This window comes from Paramormyrops kingsleyae, chromosome 14 (genome assembly GCF_048594095.1).
Source record: "Paramormyrops kingsleyae isolate MSU_618 chromosome 14, PKINGS_0.4, whole genome shotgun sequence".
NCBI lineage: Eukaryota > Metazoa > Chordata > Actinopteri > Osteoglossiformes > Mormyridae > Paramormyrops > Paramormyrops kingsleyae.
In genome coordinates, this window is record NC_132810.1 from 14,173,624 (window position 1) to 14,196,213 (window position 22,590).

The 22,590-nt window shown below is 51.7% G+C and overlaps 1 protein-coding gene across 1 annotated transcript in view; it reads left to right on the forward strand.

Moving 5' to 3' along the window:
- Positions 1-21,173, forward strand: part of runx3 (RUNX family transcription factor 3) — a 36,662-nt gene extending 15,489 nt beyond the window's left edge. Inside the window, exons 3-8 of the mRNA XM_023842494.2 lie at positions 1,437-1,678; positions 3,166-3,322; positions 4,433-4,537; positions 12,583-12,741; positions 16,667-16,744; positions 18,004-21,173. Of these exons, the coding sequence (XP_023698262.1) occupies positions 1,437-1,678; positions 3,166-3,322; positions 4,433-4,537; positions 12,583-12,741; positions 16,667-16,744; positions 18,004-18,509 (1,247 nt within the window). The 3' untranslated portion in view covers positions 18,510-21,173. The remainder of the gene's footprint in view (positions 1-1,436; positions 1,679-3,165; positions 3,323-4,432; positions 4,538-12,582; positions 12,742-16,666; positions 16,745-18,003) is intronic.
- The last annotated feature ends 1,417 nt before the right edge of the window (positions 21,174-22,590 follow it).

Consider the following 22,590-nt stretch of genomic DNA (forward strand, 5'->3'; position numbering starts at 1 on the left):
AAAGTGGATGTTTTTAATCAAATAAACAGCAGTATATTACGCAAAGAGCAAAGCGAAGAGCGGTTGGTAAGAATAAATGAAAATAAATGTGATAAGCGAAGAGTTATCAGCGCACGACTGAATGGGCTCGCATTTGAAAGCGTATGATTGGCTTGTGATAGCCCGGCCCAGGCGGCCCATTGGCGGAAGGCGTCGCCAATCTGCGGCCGCCACAAACTCCGCTCACTTGAGTAAATAATATTACGGCACTTTTCCCTCTTGCACCACCTTGCAGCTAAGCGCAAAAAGAGAGCGCGTCTTTGTTGGCTTCCCCAGCAAACGCTGCGAAACGGAATTACGCTTCTCGCAAATTGCAGAACAAAGACCTCTATTGGATACGGAAGAGGGCAAGAATTTAGACGAGACCTGTAGTCATTTTTGACCTTGTCTGAATTTACAATCAGATAAGGAACTCGTCGCTGACTGTCAAGATAGTTGTATTCGTCGCGGAAGAAGACAAAAAGACGACTGAACAAATATATACGTGTATTACTAAGCATCGTGGTTTTAAATTAATCATGAAATAGCGCTCGGGACGGCTGCAATTTGCGGATTTCCACAGGGAAGAGCGTCGGGAGGCAGAGAGCGTCTCCCTGCGTTTTGTAGAAAGACTGACAGAAGCGCGTCGCAGGGCGATAAGCGTTGGTGTGAACTCAGCGATAAGGCGCGCCGGCAGCCATCCGATACAATTGTTTCTAAATGTGTTGCAAGACTGGTGGACTACACGTAGTTTGCGTTTTCAATGGAAATTAAATAAAAAGAAACTAAGTGGCTGTTCTGCAGAACCTGTCATAAAACTGGACTTTCGTTTTAAAGCGACTATTTTAAAAGTGTGGTATTTTGTAGCTTTTGCTCTTATATGTGCATCAGTCTAGAAACATTTGACTAGCAATATAATGTTTTGTAAAAGAGTAGCATCAGGTGCAGAATAGAAAGTGCACACGATTTGCATAGGCAACAAGATTAAAAAACCGCTGCGGAAAAGGGTCGGAGTTGCGGTTTTCTACTTGCTCTGCAGACTGTGAGAAAAGCAAGAAGGCAAGCGATGCTGCTCGCGCTTTAACACCCCAAGCTGTAAGCGGAGCGCCGGAGACCGAGCGTTTTTCCCCCTTTTATTGGCGTCTCAGTAACTCTACATCCGCACAGAAAGCGCCGAGAGACAATTCGGCGCACTGCTGAGCACTAGGCACAGCAGCACGGTCAACAGCGCCGCGATCTCGGTTCCAACGCTGCAAGCCCGCTGGACTTTACGGGAACTTTCCAAAAAAGCGGACCGCCAGATTGGAGCAGAGAATCCGTACGGGGACAAGGAACCAGCCTTTGAAAGCGCACAAGACAACATATAAAGGCCAGTTTCAGAAGGACTGACCGAGTTGTTGTGATGCATATTCCCGTAGACCCAACAACTACCAGACGGTTCACACCGCCTTCGACGTCGTTCCCCTGCAGCAAGATCGGAGACGGCACCGGGCCCATGGGCACTCCGGGACCGGTGAGAGCTCGTAACGAAGCCCGTACTGTGGTGGACGTGCTGGCGGACCACGCAGGCGAGCTGGTTCGCACGGACAGCCCGAACTTTCTCTGCTCCGTGCTGCCGTCGCATTGGCGGTGTAACAAAACGCTGCCTGTGGCATTCAAGGTAAGGAAAATGCGCGTTTTTCTCGTTCTCTAATAGATTGGGGGCATTTTTATAAAGAAAAATACGAATAACTGTTTCACGTGCGCATTTGGCCTGAAATGGCTCGACCAATTCATTATCGCACTTACTTCCAAAGTGGATATGAGATCCTAAACGTGCATAAAATATCAGAGATTTGAGTTTGTAAATTCCGCTTGACGGACCGTGGCACAGGAACAGCAGATATTACAGTGCATAATGGGATTTGATCAGAAACTTATTATACTGAGAATGCCGTATTTTACACATGCATATACTACAACCGGGGCCTAAAATCCTTTAATAACATAATTATTAACATTTTGCAAGTGCAGACATCCAACAAAATTCCTTTTACCATGTTACTGAGGTGATGCTGATCAGATGCACTTTCCGGACCAGCTGTCTGGAAATTTTAAATTGAAACACTTAAGTTGGGAAATGCCACTGGTCTGTGTATATATATATGTGTGTATGTATGTATGTATATATATATATATATATATATATATATATATATATATATATATATATATATATATATACGTTATGATAAATTGGCGCTTAATAAGTAATACAATGGTCGGCGAATCTTTGCATAAACATGGTAAATCACTACATGTCCTCAAAAAGTACAAAAGCACTAAACATCAGTCATTTCATTATTTGAAAAATATCACGTCGAAGAAAATTATTGAATAAATGTAAAGGTGGAAGTTAGCCGTGCTGCGTTGGCGTGCTAACCGTGTCGGGATGTGGAGAGAAAGGCTTCATCAAACAGCTTATGTTCTTCAAATGAGAATTTTTGCGGGTAGCGGTGTGGGTCACAGAATGAAATTTGCTATGTGGGTAAAGTCAACTAAAATAATTTGATTGCGGTCTTCTTGATAGACGTGGAAGCGCAACACCGCCGCCGACGAGTCGTGCCCTCGCGTAGTGTTTTGTACTATGGTTCAGCAAAGTGATAAAGGCGCTCATTAAATTATTTGTTATAAAAACATTCCTTTCCAATTGTTAACTTTCGGTTAAATTAATCAGAGCGAGCTGTGTATATACGTGTCGGTCATGGTATTTTAAAAGCTATTAATTCATAGTTATTAGAATTTAAAGTCTGCATTTTAATAACAGTTTAATAGTAGGATCAATTTCTGATTCGTTCACTTCTTACAAACTATATAAGAGATCCCTTCACTTCCTCGTAAAAATAATACGTACACTTTATGCGTTTTGTGCCTCAATATATTACATGCATGCGAAAGGTTTTTTATTTAGTTTGTTTATATTAAGTAAACTAATATTTCTCTGGGTTTAATCTGTAAGCAACGCTAATAATTTTAAATAAATATGCTCAGATAGGCCTACATGAAATCATCACGGTAGAACGATTACATTTATGAGCATGATTGTAAATGACCTGTGATGTTCGTTGGTCCGTGATTCGGGGCACTGACAGCTGGATCCGCCTTCAGGTGGTGGCGCTCGGCGATGTTCCTGACGGGACGCTGGTCACGGTGATGGCCGGTAATGATGAGAACTACTCGGCGGAGTTGAGGAACGCCTCCGCCGTCATGAAGAACCAGGTCGCCAGATTCAACGACCTGCGGTTCGTGGGAAGGAGCGGGCGAGGTGTGCAAAACATCGCTCAGTTATTCTCTTCTTTCATCGTAATGATCGGTTACTGCAAGAGAAATTTGAGCACAATAATTATTTTCATTGAATTACACAATAAAATATGTGTTTGTCACACGGATAAAATATTTACTAGGGACAAATATTTTTTAGATTCTGAAATTTGACATACTAATTTAGAGAATTTGACACGGCGCACACAAGAAGGTGGGACGCGTCACGGTGACGCACAATTGAAATCTTGGCGTTTCTGAGTAATGAGTAATAATAAAACATTTATAATTGCACTTTTAAATATTGATTGTATTTAAACGTCAAACTATTTTACTTAAACATTACTTAATTGCCACTATAGTTTTACAACAAAATTTCTTCATCCATCAACGCTTTTAAGTATAAATATTTAAATACCTTTCAGACACAAAAAAAACCAAAAACATTGTTTACATCTTCATTTACAAAGTAAAAATTGCCACGTTTAGTTTTTGCTTTATGTTTTAAGGACACGTTTTTGAAAATCTCCCGTTGAAATAGTTCAGATTCCTTCACGTGTTTATTTTCCTCTCTTCCCTCCTGGCCTCGGTCCTGCCCCGCAGTTTTTCTTTAAATGTTATACTCATATAGTTGCAGACTGATGAATGGAAAATGTTCCCCTCTCTGAATTAAAAGTACCTTTCATTTCTGCATTCAATTACTCCGCTGCAGGATCCCTTTGCAGTTTCTTAACAAGAGATCCCTTTTATAAAGGCGCCATATGCGTGCTGAGCGGGGGACCCTCTGCACTGACTGGGGGGTGGGGGGCGGCAGAGTGTCCCGCCAGCCTCGCATTAACCGGAGCTCCAGTACGTAAAGTAGACGGCATTATTCGCGTTTCTCTTGACTCTCGCTAAATCGACGTGGTTTTTACGTGTCTTTCATTTTATCTGTCTTCACTGCGGCATTTGTTAATTTCCTACTAATTATGGAGTTAATGTGAAGCCTATTAGGATGTGATGAAATCTGAATTAGGAGCGCCCGGTATTGGGCACCGTGCAGCTCTGGTGTAGGTGATCGATGCCGGACCGGTAACTGATCCAATGGTTTTCGCTTGAATCCTCCCGACTTTAGGAAAGAGCTTCACCCTGACGATCACAGTATTCACCAGTCCACCGCAAGTGGCCACTTACCATCGCGCCATCAAGGTGACCGTGGATGGACCTAGAGAGCCCAGGCGTGAGTACCCACAATCCCTCTGACAGGCGTTGGCCAGGAACACGTCACGTGATTATAAATCCGAGGAAGCCAGACCAGATTCTCCAATGTTTGGTTGCAAAGGGGCGAGATTCCCGTGAGTGGGGAGCAGGAACCTGGAACATCCGGGTCCAGACTGGTGATGTTATTGATGGGGCACAAAGCAATCTCTCAAATCCATTAAGGATTATCCAGGCTGCCCACAAGCACTAAGCAGGCCAAGTGTCACTAAGCCACAAACGCGGAGATGCCGGGGGGGCGGGGGGGGGGGGGCGGTCGGCTGAACAGGGCAGGCCGCTGACCTGGAGTGTTAACTCACCAGCTGCCTGTCTCTCCTTCACTGTTCATGTAGATCCAGCTGAGGGTGGTGCCTGTTACTGTGGTGCTGATGGGGGGGGGGGGGGGGGGGTGTTAATTAAGGTGAATCATTAAGTAAATCAGAGTCCCAGCGAGTAGGGGTCTGGGGTGGACTGCGGCCCATGCGCAGGGAGAAGCTGTCCTGCTGAATCATCACTGGCACTAAGCAGGCAGTGAGAGACACACCCAGCGTACCCTGCGGGCTGTCTGCAAACGGGGCCCCTGGTGGGAAGGGGGGGCACAGCACTCCTGCACATTCAGGTGAGGAAACCTGACGGGGTGCCTGGGAATCCTGTGGCAAGCAGAATGTCCCGTCAGGCTCGGCGCCTCACAGGGCAAGACCGGATTCGCCTGTCTGACACACACACACACACACGCACACACACACACAGAGTGCCGGGCTGATCGCTCAGAGACAGCCAAACCAGGTCCCGCAGGGGCAAAGGGGAAAGGTGTGTGTGTGTGTGTGTGTGTGTGTGTCTCAGGAGAAGGATGGCAGTCGTAGGAGGGGCTAGTACGTCATCTTTAAACTTACCATAGACTACAGCTTGCAGTTCTACCGGGCCTGGTCACATGGTCACAAGCAGCCAATCCAGTGCCAGTCAGTTGCCACAGCTTGTGAAGGTTCTGTGTGAAACCACAAAATAGAAACAGAGAGAACAGCGGGAGGAGAGCTAAAAGAGAGGGAAAGAGGGATGGGGGAGGGGTCAGAGAAGAGGCTGGGTCCCAGCGGCTCTGGATCCCATACTGGTCCGTGTGCCACATGTAGTGGAGGAGAAACCAGAAGAGCAGCTGTTTGTGAGGCACTTTCCCAGCACAGAGATGCTCTGAGCTGACAAATACTCAGAAGATATCTAGTACTTTGATCTAGTATTGGGTACGCACAGCTGGTATTTGGAACCCGGAACCGGTATCTGCTACATACAGCCAGTTTAGCACATGCACAGTCGGTGGTATTGTATATGTGCAGTTGGTATCAGATACTCACAGGCAGTATCAGGTACACATGGCCGGTATCAGATACTCACAATCAGGATTGAGTATGTACAAACAATATCAGGTACTCACAGGCAGCATCGGGAACACACAGTCAGTATCAGGTACTCACAGGCAGCATCGGGAACACACAGTCAGTATCAGGTACTCACAGGCAGCATCGGGAACACACAGTCAGTATCAGGTACTCACAGGCAGCATCGGGAATACACAGTCAGTATCAGGTACTCACAGGCAGCATCGGGAATACACAGTCAGTATCAGGTACTCACAGGCAGCATCGGGAACACACAGTCAGTATCAGGTACTCACAGGCAGCATCGGGAATACACAGTCAGTATCAGGTGCTTACAGGCAGCATTGGGAATACATAGTATCAGATACTCACAACCAGTATCGGGAATACATAGTATCAGATACTCACAGGCAGCATCGGGAATACACAGTCAGTATCAGATACTCCCAACCAGTATCGGGAATACATAGTATCAGATACTCACAGGCAGCATCGGGAATACACAGTCAGTATCAGATACTCGCAACCAGTATCGGGTACGTGCAGCTAGTATTGGGAAAATGTGATGACGTGGTCTCACCAGAGGGTGTGTAATGTGACCTATTCTGGCCTTTACTGACACTTAGTGGGAGCCAGTCACTGGTTTACGGCCAGGGGGGTGGCGCTGGGGTTGGGGGTGTGTTTTTGGTGGTGGCTTCAGCTGATTTTCATTTCACACAGAGGCTCCACGCGATATGCAAAGTCCAGGGAGGCACACAAAGGCTGTGCTGTGTGGTGCTGGGGGCGGGGAGCTTCCTACCCCAGTCAACAGGCATGAGCGTGTGTTGGAAATGAAGAGGGGCGGGGGTAACATGACAGGTGTGACCCCCCCCCCCTCTTTGATGCTGTAAATGAAGACGCTGCTTCTGGGGGACACTTTAAACACAGAATGATGACAGTGACAGTGGGAAAGCAGCCCCCCCCCCACTGGGCAGATGACCCAGTGGATCCAGGCATGGTGTGTGATGTGCATGACGCCAACCAGCCGCCTGATTCATTCACAGAAACGTCACGGCAATGGCATGGACCACAGGCCCCATTTCGATGGGGGGTCCAGGGGCCTGCCTGGTCAGTCTGAATCTAATGGGGGGGGACGGGGCAGTTGGGAGTTGCTGGATTCTGATAGCAGGTGTTAGTCTGGGATAGCGGTGGGTGGTCAGACGGCCAGGCCGGGACCCCCCCCCCCCCCCCACACCCTCGCAGTGGTAGAATGGTTAAGGTAAGGGTCCCACGCAGAGCTCCACATTAGGACAGTCCAGATCTTCAGAGAACAAGCCAGCAAACAAAAGAGTAGTTCAGTAGTTTCGTGCGTCAGCTCCGGGACACCAGCCCCCTGATCCCTGCTCTGGCGGAGCAGTGATAAGCTGACGACTGTGTGACGTGAGAACGCTCAGCGCGTGAGGGAAGCTGCAGGCCCTGGTGCGTACTGCGTGCTGTTCCAGCTCCCACACCCCCGGGGTAGATCGCGGAGGCCGTGCTGCCCCAGTTAAGGCGCACTAACTGCAGTCCTTTTCCAGAAAAAGCAAAGCGCGTGGCCCAGACCACACAGCCAAACTGCTTCCTGTTTACCCAGCGCTGGCAGGCAGTAACCGGGCGTCTGATGGCACTGTGCCGGGGTCCCCATCTCCCTCCAGCTGCAGTGTTTTTCCCGAAAGCTTCTTACGATAATAAATCTTTTTCGTCTTTTTTCACTTGGGGTGGGGCTGGCCAGATCAGCGGGCCCTGGACTGGAGGGGGCGTTTTCCAGAGATTGCGGGAAAATCCAGATGTGGGGTCAACTTACATTTTTCTGCAGTTGTAATATGCAGGAGTGAGAGGCTTGTGTTTACACTCCACTTTTGGGTGAACAGGCGCATTGAGAACAGGACACCTCTCATCCAGCAAACATCCCAGAAACATTCCTGCCCTGGGGTTAGTGTAGCTACGTATGACATGCCCCCCTCCCACAAAGATGTGCAGCCCGAGTGGCTCAGTCACGGCACCTGGCATCCCAAGGTGCTGGGAGTGTGTCCTCAACACACACAGACACACACAGACAGACACACAGACACAGACAGACAGACACACACACACAGATAGACAGACACAGACAGACACACACAGACAGACAGACACAGATATAGACACACAGATATAGAAACACAGATATAGACACACAGACACAGACAGACACAGACACACAGATATAGACACACAGATATAGAAACACAGTCACACACAGACAGACACAGACAGACACACAGATATAGACACACAGACACAGACAGACAGACACAGACAGACACACAGATATAGACACAGACACAGACCCACACACATAGAGCTTGTCTTCATGTTGAGGCGGCAGTCAGAGAGCTGTCATATCTCACCTCGCCACCTTACCTCGCTACGCAGCCACACCCTCTCAACTCTGTGTCAACAGCATTGATTACCGCAAGTCGTCATGGTAATGCATCCTTCCCCTCGAGGGGTGGGGCGCCTGGGGAGGTGTTCGGTCAGTCAGCCCAGCACTCTGTGTCACAGTGCCCCCCCCCCCCCGCACCCGGTATCCACCTGAGCCGTGTTTGTCGGTACAGAGGTTGTGCCTGTGACCCTCACCTGCCCCTGCAGTCCCCACCCCCCACTTAAGCTGCGGTTTAGGTTTCGTTGACGTTTGAGCTGGGGGGCGACTCCTGATATCGACAGGTGTCACATCCTGTTGTGCAGTTAGCGGCACCGGCACCCCCCCCCCACCCCCCCCCCCCAAGTAGAGTACACGTCAGTGTCACTTTCCTGTTCCCTTTTCATTCCTGTAATGAGTTGAACAGCAGCACAGCATCTCCTTGAGGTTCCCCGAGTATCGCCCCTTGCTGGTGGAGTCGGTGTTTGAGAGCGGCCAGAAGTCCCTCTTCTATTTCAAGGCAGTCTAAGGTTGTGAGACTGAGGTTGAGCCTTGTTCTGTGTGACAGAGCGTCACGGCACCTGTGACGAGTCAGGAACATGCTTCATGGTCGCTCGTCTAGGGTGGGGAGAGCTTGGGCTGGGCTTAGGAGATGCACAGGATGTCTACACACCTCACAGACCAATCAGGTGTGACATCTCCATGCTGCTCCACCAATGGCAGGGCTCAGACCCCCCCTTTAAGGGAGGAAATGGGTTTGCCCCAGAGAGAACTGTGCTCGCCAGGGCGCGACGCCAGGCCGCTGCTCCAACCTGGCATCACACACAAGTCTAGACTGGCTGCTGCGCTCAACAAGAAAAGCCACTTCCTTCCATGTGGCCCACACCTGGTCTTCTGCCAGTTCCCTCATTGGTCCATTGTCACAGAGAAGGTACCACTGATTGGCTATTTGCTTGGGTGGCATCACCGGGAGAAAGGAGAAGTTCTCCAGACGCCCGATCTACCAATGGGAGGAAAAGGAAGACAGAGCCGCGATGCCGAAAGTCATGAAGGACTAGGGGGCGGCAGTGAGAGTCAGGGAAGGCTGACAAGAGCAGCCCCCCCACATCCACACAGCCCCCCACATCCATACAGCCCCCCCACATCCACACAGCCCCCCACATCCACACAGCCCCCCACATCCACACAGCCCCCCATATCCACACAGCCCCCCACATCCACACAGCCCCCCACATCCATACAGCCCCCCCACATCCACACAGCCCCCCACATCCACACAGCCCCCCACATCCATACAGCCCCCCCACATCCACACAGCCCCCCACATCCACACAGCCCCCCATATCCACACAGCCCCCCCACATCCACACAGCCCCCCCACATCCATACAGCCCCCCCACATCCACACAGCCCCCCCACATCCATACAGCACCCCATATCCACACAGCCCCCCCACATCCATACAGCCCCCCCACATCCACACAGCCCCCCACATCCATACAGCCCCCCCACATCCACACAGCCCCCCCACATCCATACAGCACCCCATATCCACACAGCCCCCCCACATCCACACAGCCCCCCCACATCCATACAGCCCCCCCATATCCACACAGCCCCCCCACATCCATATAACCCCCCATATCCATACAGCCCCCCCACATCCACACAGCCCCCCATATCCATACAGCCCCCCCACATCCACACAGCCCCCCCACATCCACACAGCCCCCCACATCCATACAGCCCCCCCACATCCATACAGCCCCCCCACATCCATATAACCCCCCACATCCACACAGCCCCCCACATCCATACAGCCCCCCACATCCATACAGCCCCCCCCCCCCCGCATTCACACTTCCTCGCTGTTTGGTGTCAGCCTGCTCCTCCCTTTCCTCCTCTGGCAGCAGCCCCTCTTTCACAGCTGTGTTATGGTTTCAACTTCCGGGGCATATCATTGCAAACTTTGACAGGAAGTTGGTTTATATGCTACACTGGTGGTATAAGTGCAGAGCCCCTTAGTGATGTTTCAGCCAAATGGGGTTGGTGTCCTGGATCTCTCTGAATGGAGATGTGGCACATTCCTCAGGCGTCCATCAGGTGACAGCAAGGACTCCTCCAGCTCACCCAGCAGATTATTCATGAACCATCTGCAAAACATCACGCTTAGCTGAGCAGTTCATTCCTGCTCTTGCTATTTGCTTGTGCTCATTTAAGAGGATCATCTTTTTTCAATCAGTCACAGTTATGATCTGATGGTGCTTCTTTTTAGGATTTTTTAACATGAGATTTGAGCAATACTGCAGTCCTGCAATGTTACAGTGTTACAGTGCTCTGTCTGGAATACTACGGTATTAACAATGCTTTTTCTGAAATACTACAGTGTTATGGTGCTTTCCTGCAGTCCAGCAATATTACAGTGTTACAGTTCTCTTTCTGCAGTACTACAGTGTTACAGTGCTCTTTTTGCAGTCCAGCAATATTACAGTATTACAATGATCTCTCTACAGTCCTACAGTGTTACAGAATTACAGTGCAGTTTCTGGCATCCGACAGTAGTTTTCTGTCCATGCTGTCCAGGCGCTTCTTTCTGAGCAACATGTGATCCTGAACCCAGCTCTGAAGTCTCACTTCACCATGCCTTTCTTGTGGTTATGACATCATGACGAAAAATGCAGCGTTCACTATTAAATGCAGCCTGATGCATTAAATATTCATGGTCCTGCAAAAACCTCTGAAAGTTCCCCCCCTTTCCTGGCCCATGTTCTTGTCAGTGAGTGTTAAAAGCACCCGGTCCTGGCCTGTATCACCTCCCACTGCACCCCACCTCACCCAGAGCTGGCTGCAGAAGGATGGAAGGGTGGTTGTACCCTTTGGAGTGCCATGTCTGCCAAAGAGAGGTGTTGTGTTTGGGAGTGTATGTGTGTTTGTGTTTTGGGGATGGGGGGGGGGGTTTCCCCATGTGGATATGCGGAGATGGTTGAGCATGGTTAATTCCTCCCTAACAGGGAGCAGAGGATGTGATTGGCAAGCCTGATTGCTGCAGTAACAGTGGAGGCAGGCTAATGAGGCCCAGGCCGCTGCACTTCCACACCGCGCTCTCATGGCCCGTAACGAGGCCGCTCCACACTGCGCTCTCAGACCCTCACTTACTACAAAATTGTATCAATTATCAGTCCCCCAGCAACAGAATATTGTTTCTCCTTTTGCCTGTTTGATGTGGTAAAAACCTCTCACCAGCCACCAGAGGGCAGAGCTTTTCCTGGGGTGGGTTTGACCTGTAAATGCTGGTCCCTCTCCTGAGTTTAGGTCTAGAACACAGTAGTCAGTGTCTGGGATTGAGGTGGGTTTTGGGGTGGGGGTCTGCATGTGGGCAGGGCTGCAAGGTGCTGGGAGCCACCACTCTGCATGCCGCCAGCTGGGAGGGGGCGCACAGGCAGCACGGGTTTGGGAAATCTATTTTTACTGGATCCTGTGGCTTTTGAGTGGTTCTCTGAAACCAAGGAAAACAAACAGCACTTTTAAAGCATTTGGGCTTCCAGATACAGGCCCAGTCGGCTCCGATGGAGTGATTACCCATGGTAATCAGTCCATATCTGCAGAGGAACTGTGGGCCAGTCCATATCTGCAGCCCCCCCCCTTTTTGCATGGTGATTAAATATTGAAATGTAGCCATTAGGGGACAGCTCAGCTCTGCCGCGATCCAACCACAAACCGGCGCACACATGTCCTCCCAGACATGTCTGTGCCACTCCTATTAAATCCTGCTTCCATTAGAGCCCCCTTTTCCCCCACCCATTCATCCGCCTGCTGCCATCTCTCAGCCTGGGGGGGGGGCAGGGAGGCCCGGGGGCTGAGGGTGCGAGGGCAGTGTGCCCATGGTGGTCCCACACCCATGGCTGATATGTCACGCCCTGCCCCCCCCCGTCCGCTGGCGTGACACTGCCCCCACCCCCTGCCTTCTCTCACATAAAGGTCGTTACTCAGTCAGTGGTGGCACGGGCTGTTTTTCCAGTTTGACGTCTCTCTCCTGTCCGTGTTTTTCACACCGTTTTTTCAGAACAGGCTGGGAATCCCCCAGTGCAAATACCCCCACCCCCCACCCCACACGCTGCCATCACAGAATTTTCTGGTCACTGGATCGACAGGCCGCTCACGTCAGGGGGTCTGCCGCACCTCAGCGTCACCCCCCTGTTGCCCTGTCTCTGAAGCGCAGCATTTTCCCGCCTCCCACAGGACACAGGGTGAAGCTGGAGGACTCCCAGAAGTTCTCGGAGCGTCTCACTGAATTGGAGCGCTTCCAGAGGGCAGGCCTGAGGATGGGGGCCGGGAACGGCAATCCCCGCCCCAGCCACCAGGGGCACTTCAGCCAGAGTGCTTCGTCGCAGCTGCAAGGTACTCCGCCTCACCTGTGCCACACAGAGCCGCCGCCCACCATCAGACCCAGCGCCCCACATGCATTAATGGCTCCCCAGCCTGGTCCCTCTGCGGTCACATGCGGACATTCCCAGCCACTAGCATCTCAGCGAGGCTCTCCATGCTGCAGCAGGTCGGCAGGAATGTAGTCTGCCGGTGAAATGCAGCGGTGCCAGCTGGAGGCTCCAGGGGGGGCTGGGCGTGTGCGCGAGACGTTACACAACGATGGGAGTTCATTCTCAGACAGCTGTCTGCAGCATGAGGAGCAGAGGAATGTCTGGGAGGGCACAGACACACAGCCACATACACGAAGATACAGACACAGAGGTACAGACACACATACAGACACGAAGATACAGACACAGAGATACTGTAGAGACACACAGACACAGAGATACAGACAGAGGTACAGACACACATACAGACATGAAGATACAGACACAGAGATAGAGACACACAGACACAGAGGTACAGACACACATACAGACACGAAGATACAGACACAGAGATAGAGACACACAGACACAGAGGTACAGACACACATACACACAGACTGAGATACAAACACACACATTGACACATACAGACAAACATACACTGCCAGTTTCAGTGACACTTCACCCGCTGAACATCAAATCGGGGGGGTGGGGGGCAGATGTAGAGGGTGTAGCTCGGGTTTAGCTCAGGTCATGAGCTCTGTCTGCAGTACCCCTCCCCCCCAAGGGCTTTGCTGAAGATGATGTCTCAGAATCCATGAGTAGGGGGGTGGGGTTTGGTCTATGTCTCCCCCCCGTGTCAAACTGCAGGGCTGTGTGCACGCACAGAGGCATTCCTACACCACACACCTTAATGCACCATTTCAGGCCCCCCAGGGGGTGATCTGTAAAATAATTACTTTTTAAATTGCTGTGTCTCTGTCCTACCCAGACAAACAGAGACAGAAGTGATAGCATACTACGCTGTGCAAAGAGCCCCAGTGTGTCATAAATAACGCGCCAGCAGCACACAGCGCAGCGGGCCAGGCTGCTCCACCGGGACCCCTTTATGTACCCAGCATGCTGTGCGATTTCTATCAGTGTTTTAAGCGTATTCCACCTGGATAATCCAGTCCTTCTGCAGGAAGGGGGCGACATTTGCTGGTGCAGCCTTGGTGTCTTCAGGGGTGCCAACTTAGCAAAAGGTTAAGGGGGAGCGCAGGAGCCACAGACAGACAGACACAGAGACAGAGACACACATACAGACAGACAGACAGACAGAGACAGGGACACACATATAGACAGACAGAGACACACATACACACAGACAGAGACACACACACACACAGACAGAGACACACACACACACAGACAGAGACACACACACAGACATACAGACCGACACACACACAGACATACAGACCGACACACACACAGACAGAGACACACACACACAGACATACAGACCGACACACACACAGACAGAGACACACAGCTAGTGATGAGCCCGTGTTGGGTGCTGCTGTATCCCAGGCATTCAGGGCAGCATGCAGGAACAAACAGTGGTGGCTCTGCCTCACCGAGTCACGTGGACTCTATGTCAGTGTATGTGTCTGGATGGGTTATGAATATATTGCATTTTGAGGATCAAATGTCCCCATAAGATGATAAAAACCTGTTATTTTGACGTTGAGCCAACCATTTTTTTTTGGTTCTTGCAAAAATCATAAAAATCTATGACTGCAATCAAAAAACAAAAAATGCTGAAAGTCTTGTATTTTGTTGGGTTACTTATGGGCAGGGTTAGGGCTGTGTAGGGATTAATGCCTGACGAGCCAGGGTGGGAGGCATCAAGCTGCTGTCTGAGATGGTCAGGGCACTGACATGAGAGGTTGTGAAGAAGCCTCAATATAGCCAGTCTGTGCAAAGGCTGTTGTTTCAATTTCGATTTTCGGTTTTGGTTTATTTTTACATAGCGCCTTGCAGCAAAACTGCGTTAGAAGTAGCAAGAGCTGAGAAGACCTTCCGTGGTCTGTGTCAGCGTGAGAGGCAGCTGCACAGCTGCAGCGGAAAGCTCACATTATTCACATCTGAGAGGGAGGGTAGGCGGATCTTCAGTGCAGTCATGTGATCATGCAGCCCCAATCGGGTGAAATTGCCAAGGCGCTTTTCAGTTCAGTGTCTTCCAAAGGGTTTCAGAGCACCGGGCAAAAGCCAGCCCGACACGGTCAGCTTCAGCCCGACACGGTCAGCTTCAGCCCGACACGGTCAGCTTCAGCCCGACATGGTCAGCTTCAGCCCAGCTGCCGTGAGCTGCAGCCTGAGCATGAGGCGGCACCAACCCTGGATGAAAGGTGCCCATTGAGGCTTGGGCTGTACACTGAACACACTCTTTCTCCCGTTGCTCTGTTTGCTTTGAGTCAAGTTACAGCCAAAGGCTCAAAAGAAATATCGAATATCGCAGCCAGGCAATCCATAGCTGTGCTGCCGCCATCGCTGGGTCGAAACAGGAAGCCAGGACAAGGCCCTGTATTCAGGGAGCACCTCAGTGCCATGCTTCATGATGTCAAATTCGGAGGGGTTTACATTCTCTCTCTGGCACCCCTTCCATATTTATGGCAGATTCACTGGTCATTTTGGCTCAAACTGTGCTAGGTCTACCTGCCATTTTGGCTCAGGCTGTGCCAGGTCTGCCTGCCATTTCAGCACTAACTGTACCAGGTCTGCCTGCCATTTCGGCTCAGGCTGTGCCAGGTCTGCTGTCATTTCGGCTCAGGCTGTGCCAGGTCTACCTGCCATTTTGGTTCAAATTGTGCCAGATCTACCTGCCATATTGGCTCAAACTGTACCAGGTCTACCTGCCATATTGGCTCAGACTGTACCAGGTCTACCTGCCATTTCACCTGAAACTGTGCCAGGTCTACTGCCATTTTGGCTCAAGCCTCCTCCCGGCCTGCAGCTCACCTCTCTGACCCTTGTTGCTCAATGTCATCCAACTCTTATCCCCCAGAGAACCCCACCCAGGGGTCTGGGAAGCCCCATTAGTGGCAGTCTGTAGTGCAATACTGTTGCTGTCAGCAGGCCAATCAAAATATTTCAAGGACATGCTTATTTTCTCACACAGATCGCCGTCCTGAATAAGTCCATTTAGCTGTAAGAATTTATCATTGTGGAGCAAGAAACAGACCCTCGACGCGGGAGAGGAGGGGCTTCGAGGCTGGCTCACCTCCCGTTGTCCCCCATCCCTCCCTCTGCTTCTGCCAGCAGGGGCACTTAGAAGCGAAGGCGAGGCGGAGTGCATGCGTGCACACGCCCCGTGACGGTTTGCATGTAACAATCTGTGACAAAGAGCAAATAACCACTATTTGCATATGAAATGGTCAGAGGCCTATGATGCGGTCAAAGTGCGGTTAAACCTGGAATGGGGGCCTAGACTGACTGTGGGATGCCCCCCCCCCCCCCAGTTCTGTTTCTGAGCCTCATCATCTCAAAATATCTGGTCAGGTTGACATGCCTCACATTCCACTGGGACTCTGCAGGAGTAATGAGAATACCCCACCCTTACTCCTCACGCGCACCCATACACCACACCCGTACTCCCCACCCTTACTCCTCATGCGCACCCATACACCACACCCGTACACCCCACCCTTACTCCTCACGCGCACCCGTACTTCTGTTTTCTCTGCCCACCTTCACAGATAATCTCTGGTTCTTTCCATACATACGTACCTCTATGTATCTGCTTCTCTAAACCAATGAAAGCATTTTGTAACTGTGCTGCTATATCACAGCTGTGTCTCAGCTACATACAGTCAGTCATGGTGACAAACCAGAAATCTCAGTGTGTGAGCCCCGGCTCTCTGCGCCTCCTTTACCCATGTGCTTAGCTCTAACGCTCACTCACAGAGCGCCTCCTCTCTGCACAGCTCTGTGGCCCGAACAGATCGACACCCAGAATTTACCCATCAAAACGTGCAAGGTGGAGGATGACCTGAGGTGGTCAGGTAAGGAAGCAGCCCCCCACCCTGTCACTCTCTCTGTTCTTCTCCTCCCTTTTCTTTCTTTTACAGAGCAGAGAATTGGGAGGTTTGTTGGGGACCCTGAGAGGTCAGGAGGACAACAGTCACTGTATCTGCAAAACACACAGAAGCTGTAAAGTGCAGTAAAGCTCAGCTTACGGCTGCAGACACAGGCCACACAGGGGTCCTGCCACCCTGCTGTGCTCTGGAGGCATGTGTGTGCTGACAGAGCTTGGAGGGATGCCTGGGGGGGGGGCAGCAGAATGCTGGTGAGGGTGTCAGAATTTGGCCAGAGCTCAGCCTTGCTGTCTGTGTGTGTAAATGAAACAGAATAATGCATTTCAGCACTACCCTGTGTGGGACTTCAGTGTGACCCCCTTTTACTCCTGGGGAAGGGACGAGGGCCTGACATGGGCCACTGTGCCCCCCCACACAGACATTCTGATTTGCCTAAGCTGCAGTTCCCTTATACAAACTCTCTGCAGGTGAGCTCTCTAATTTGAATGTTGGAGGGGCACCTCACACCAGTGACCAAATCCAGTTTATTCTGTAACCAAATTGGCCAAACCACCGAGCAGGGATGGATTAGTTGTCTTGTAGCCCCCGGGTTTCTTCATACAGATGCTGTCCGTTTGATCAGAACAACGACAGAGCCGCAGAAGGCCTGTCGGCTTGCATGACCCAGATCCTGAAATGCAGCTTCATGCTCTCCTCCTCTGCCGAGGAAGCAGACCGGCCTGTTTATGAGGGTTCTGGGAGGCGATGATGGGGGGTGGGTGTTTGTTTCCATCATGACGATGGGGGAAAAGGCCAAAATATGAGAGCTGCATCCCACTGCAGGCCTGCGTGCATGCATGTCTGTGGGCGTGTGTGTCTGTGTGCATGTTCCTGTCTGGATGCATGTGTGTCTATGTCCATGTCTGTGTGTCTGCGTGCATGCCTGTCTGCGTACAAGTACATCTGCATGTGTGCCTGTCTGCGTGCGCGAGTCTGTATGAATGTGCGTCTGCATGCATGTCTGCATGGATGCCTGTCTGCATGCATGCATGGGCCTGAGAGCGATTTGCTCCCACCCTCCTCTTCCTTCCTCTGCTCCTCTACCTCTCTCTCTCGCTTGCTTTATCTTCCTGTCATCACACCTGTGTTTCCTGTCTGGGTTCTCTGTGGTCTCCATGTGGTGTAACGTGCCTGTAGGGGGCGCCATGGGAGTCCTTCTTCACCATTCCCTTTGTGTCTCTCCCCAGGCCCCACGGACCTGTTTCCCCAGCGGACCTCCTTCCCATCGCTGTCCCCCCTGACAGATCCCCGCTTCTCTGACCCGCGGATGCACTACCCTGGCGCCTTCTCCTACTCAGCCAGCCCGTCTGCTTCGGGCATCGGGGGCATCGGCATGTCAGCCATGTCGGCGTCCTCACGCTACCATACCTACCTGCCACCGCCGTACCCAGGCAACCAGAACCAGAGCGGACACTTCCAGGCCAACTCGTCCCCTTATCACCTGTACTATGGCACCGGATCCGGCTCCTACCAGTTTTCCATGGTGGCGGCAGGGGGGGACCGCTCCCCCAGCCGCATGCTGTCCTCCTGCACTGGTGCTGCCAGCACAGCCTCCGCGGGCAGCAACAACCTGATGAACCCGGTGCTGAGCAGCCAGAGCGACGGCGTGGAGGCCGACGGCAGCCACAGCAACTCGCCCACCAGCATCTCCACCCCCGGGAGGATGGATGAGTCCGTCTGGAGGCCATACTGAGCTGCACCCCCCATCAGACGTCAGGGAGAGGCGCGGACCATCTACAACCAAAGAAAACAGCCGCGGAAACCTCACCAAAGACGTCCATGTTGAGAGTCTAGTGGTGCATGTTTGTCCCTCCCCCACCTTCCTGGAGATTTCCCTGCCTGAGCTTGTGGAAGATTCAGCAGGAATCAGTCTTTGTAGCCTTAAAAACCTTAGATGTTGTGTGTCCTATTCTAGCTTTAAGTACATTCAGCGCCGAGGCTGAGAATGCGCCTTCATGCACCGTGGACCTTAAAGGCCGAGCCCCAGGGAATCAGTGGTGCCAGGTGCAGGGCCCGGGGCCCCCAGAGCCCGGATTGTGCAGCATACGGCCATGTTGTTTTTAAGCCCTTCAAACGGGGCACTGAATGCGTCTCCAAAAGGGCATTTTCTTAGTTTAAACGGGTTAAATAAGCATTTAAAACATCAAAACCAAAGAGGTAGTGCTGTTTTTGAGAAAGCATGAACTACAAGCAGCGACGACCCTAATGAGCCATCTTCCAAAGCGCCTTTCTTACCGCTAATAATTCTGCTTGGTTTTCGCCCCTCCAGCCTGCATGGACACCTTTCCCTCCTCCTTACGCCCCTGAACCGCAGTCCGGATGCCGGCTGCACATCCGCTCACATCCTTTAAGGGCTTTTCAGTGTAAGACTACAGTCTGAGCTGCCCTAATGTAATTATAAGCGGACTGAGGCCTTTTTGAACATTTGATTTCCTTTGTGGCTTCTATGCACTGACCTTCTGTAAAGGAATCGGGAAATTCTGGCAATCGGCAGCCTAATGGAGACTGTAAACGATGATCACAGCCACAAAAAGAGTCACGGCCCGTATTTTAGCCTTTCTTTGCTATTAACTTTATTCTCCCTTGCTTCACTAAATCAGTTGTTCAGGGGTCCGTTTGACCCGCGTGGGCCACAGGGGGCCACAGGGGGCACCAAGTGCGCCGGCAGCGAACTGCGAGGGCGTCGGCTTTCACGTATGTCGTTATGGTGTTCCTGACCGAGCGCCTGGCCGCAGAGGGGACAGCGGCGCCCCCCGGAGGTCCTTATGGCACCATGGCATGCTGGGAAGCTGAGGGAGAGGTCGGGGCACATGGGGATCACTCAGGAGGAGCTGTCAGCGAGGAGTTAGAGTTACAGTAAGCGGCGGGACCTCGGGGAAGAGGCTTTGTCTCCTGGAGCCCTTTGATCCTGGAGCCCCCCAGGGAAGGTGGGGCTCATACTCTCTGCCTTTATCTACGAGGGGAGCGGCTGCAGCCTCCTCACCAAGCCGCTGTCCCAGGGAGCGATGAGGTGCCGCCACGCTTTGGAGTTGGGTTTCGTCCATAAAACTGCAGTCTTATTTTCAGCTTGCCTTGGGGGGTGGGGCTATTGCACAAATTTGTCAGTGCATTTGCGATGACTAAAGCGACCAAAGCTGGCGTTTGTAGCACAAATGAAGGTTGCTGGGGTGGGGGGTGGGGGGGGGGTGGTTTCTTACCTGTGATTCTGAGGACCTGTGGGCAAGGTGGTGCATGCTGGGTAAGCGGACAGGGTGGGGCGGGGGGAGGGGGGATAGGAGGCAGCTGACCGAACTCACCGGATCACAGTCTGAACACTTTTTGGTGATAGTACCTCAGGAATAATATCGGCACCCAAAGGGGGCGGGACGGGGGCGAGGACCTGCTCCAGGTCAGCTCAGGACCTTGGGGGGCAGCTAGCTGGGCCGCAGCGTTAAGGTGGATGGGGAGGTGCTCATGGCCATGGCGTTAAGGCAGATTCGAAGCTGCTCATGACACATTAAGGTGGACACAGAGGTTGTCACAGCGTCCTCAGATACACCCTGCGAGGCATCACACAGCAGCTGTGTGTCACTTTGGGTTAAAGTGCCTAGTGGACTAGAGACAGGGCAGGGGGACAGCCCCCCCCCCCCCCCCCCCAACCTGTCCGTCTACGTGGAAACAGAGACACAACCTCTCATACAGCTGTGAGGAAACCAAAGAGAGTGAGGTGGCCACACACACACACAGGTACAGACACACACAGACACCGAGGGCATACCTTTGGGTTGAACATTGGGGGGGAGGGAGGGGGCTGTATTGGCCGGTTTTAATTATTGGGGGAGGTTTACCACCTCCCCAGCCCCCTGTAATTTACACCCATGACAGACACAGATACATAGATACACACACATGGACACAGACAGACACACTGCTGCGTGTAATATAGCAATACCCATATGGTTTTTATATGCAAAATTGTTTTATTTTTACATTTTGTTTCGTTTTATCAAGCTTTGAGGTGAGATCCATACAGCCTGTTAATGATGAACTGGGGGGGAGGGGGGGCAGGAAATGGCTGACAGCTATATGAGCGTGAGCACGGGGCCCACAGCGTGGGGTGTTAAGCCTGCTTCCGCTGACAGGGGGCGCCCTCACTCACTCTCCTCTCTGCATCCTTGTTTTTCCTGTTTCCTTCTTACGCTCCGAGCATGTATGTGAAAATCACGTATGTTAATTTAAAGAAAGATCAGTCTATATTGCAGTTTTATTGGTGAAATATCACTCAAAATGTCTGTATTAAGTGCTTGAAATACTGAAATTTATGTGCGAATGATGTAGTTTTCAAAGCATTTTAATAAAAAAAAAAAATCAGGTTTGACCTTGTGCAGTGTGACCCTCTTTTTTTACACAGTGTGCCTTCTTTTTATGCAGTGTGCCTCCCTTTTACGCAGTGTGACCCTCTTTTACACAGTGTGCCCTCCTTTTACGCAGTGTGCCCTCCTTTTACACAGTGTGCCCTCCTTTTACACAGTGTGCCTTCTTTTTATGCAGTGTGCCTCCCTTTTACGCAGTGTGCCCTCCTTTTACGCAGTGTGCCCTCCTTTTACGCAGTGTGCCCTCCTTTTACACAGTGTGCCCTCCTTTTACACAGTGTGCCCTCCTTTTACACAGTGTGCCCTCCTCTCTCCCTCACATGCCTGTGTCACCTTTCACACACTGAAGGTTACCAGGCTGTCCCCTGCAAGTTCACCACTGTGACAAACAGCAACTCCAAGTTTGCTAACCTCACTAACGGCACCTCCATCAGCCCCCAGCAAAACCGTCGCATGCCTCCTTAACCCAAATGGACCATCCCACGTCCCTCTGCTCACTCGGGACAGCACAGTGGGAGGGGGGTACTTCCTGGACCATGCCTCCAAGACTGACGGTCATCTGAGTCCCCCACCCTTGCTGAGTAAAGGCAAAAATAGAAACAGTTGGTCACACCCACTCACCTCAAAACACAAGTAGATGGGACTCACCGCTTGGTCACATGGCACCTTTTAGGGAGGCTGGTGATTGGCTGATGGGAGCTCGACGTCACACCTGGTTCAGGACGGGAGTGTCAGCCGGCTCAGGCTCTCCCTTGCATCCCCCCCACAATGTGTGACTTCACACCTTCACCCACGAAGCTAGCAGGCTCGCAGCTTGGGACACGCCCCCCGGCCTACACACGCACATTTATGCTACACACCCCCCTCGAACCAGCAGCCCAGGACTGGGACAGCTTTAGATTTACAAAACCACTCCAATACAAAAAAAAAAACTTGAGAGGAATAAATAAATATTTTAGAAAAAGAACAGGGTCGTGAAAATGGTTCCTTTCTCACGCATGGGGCTCCCAGGCCGGCGGGTGCTCGGTACCTGCATACGAAAGCCATTAGGGTTACTGCGGAGCCACGGACGGGCCATGAGAAGCAGGCGGGCCGAGCCGCTCGGGTTGGGTGCCTCTACAGAGCCAGCTATTTTTTCACTGATGGCTGGTGGGAAAGCAGTCACACGGTTCCCACAGTCGGACTGAGAGCAGAAGTGAGAGAGAAAGAGGAAGAGGCCAGCTATTTCTCACACTACAGCCCAGTCACAACAGGGAGCACACTGTAGGGGGCACTATGGGCTCTCTTCCAGATCTAAGCACACCCAGGTGATCGCATTCTGCCCTCAAACCCATGCCGGGTCTCGCTCTCACATCTATGTTTCCTCACCATGAAAGGATGCAGCTGTCCTCTAGACAGGTCTGTAGGGGCTAAAGGCAGGAC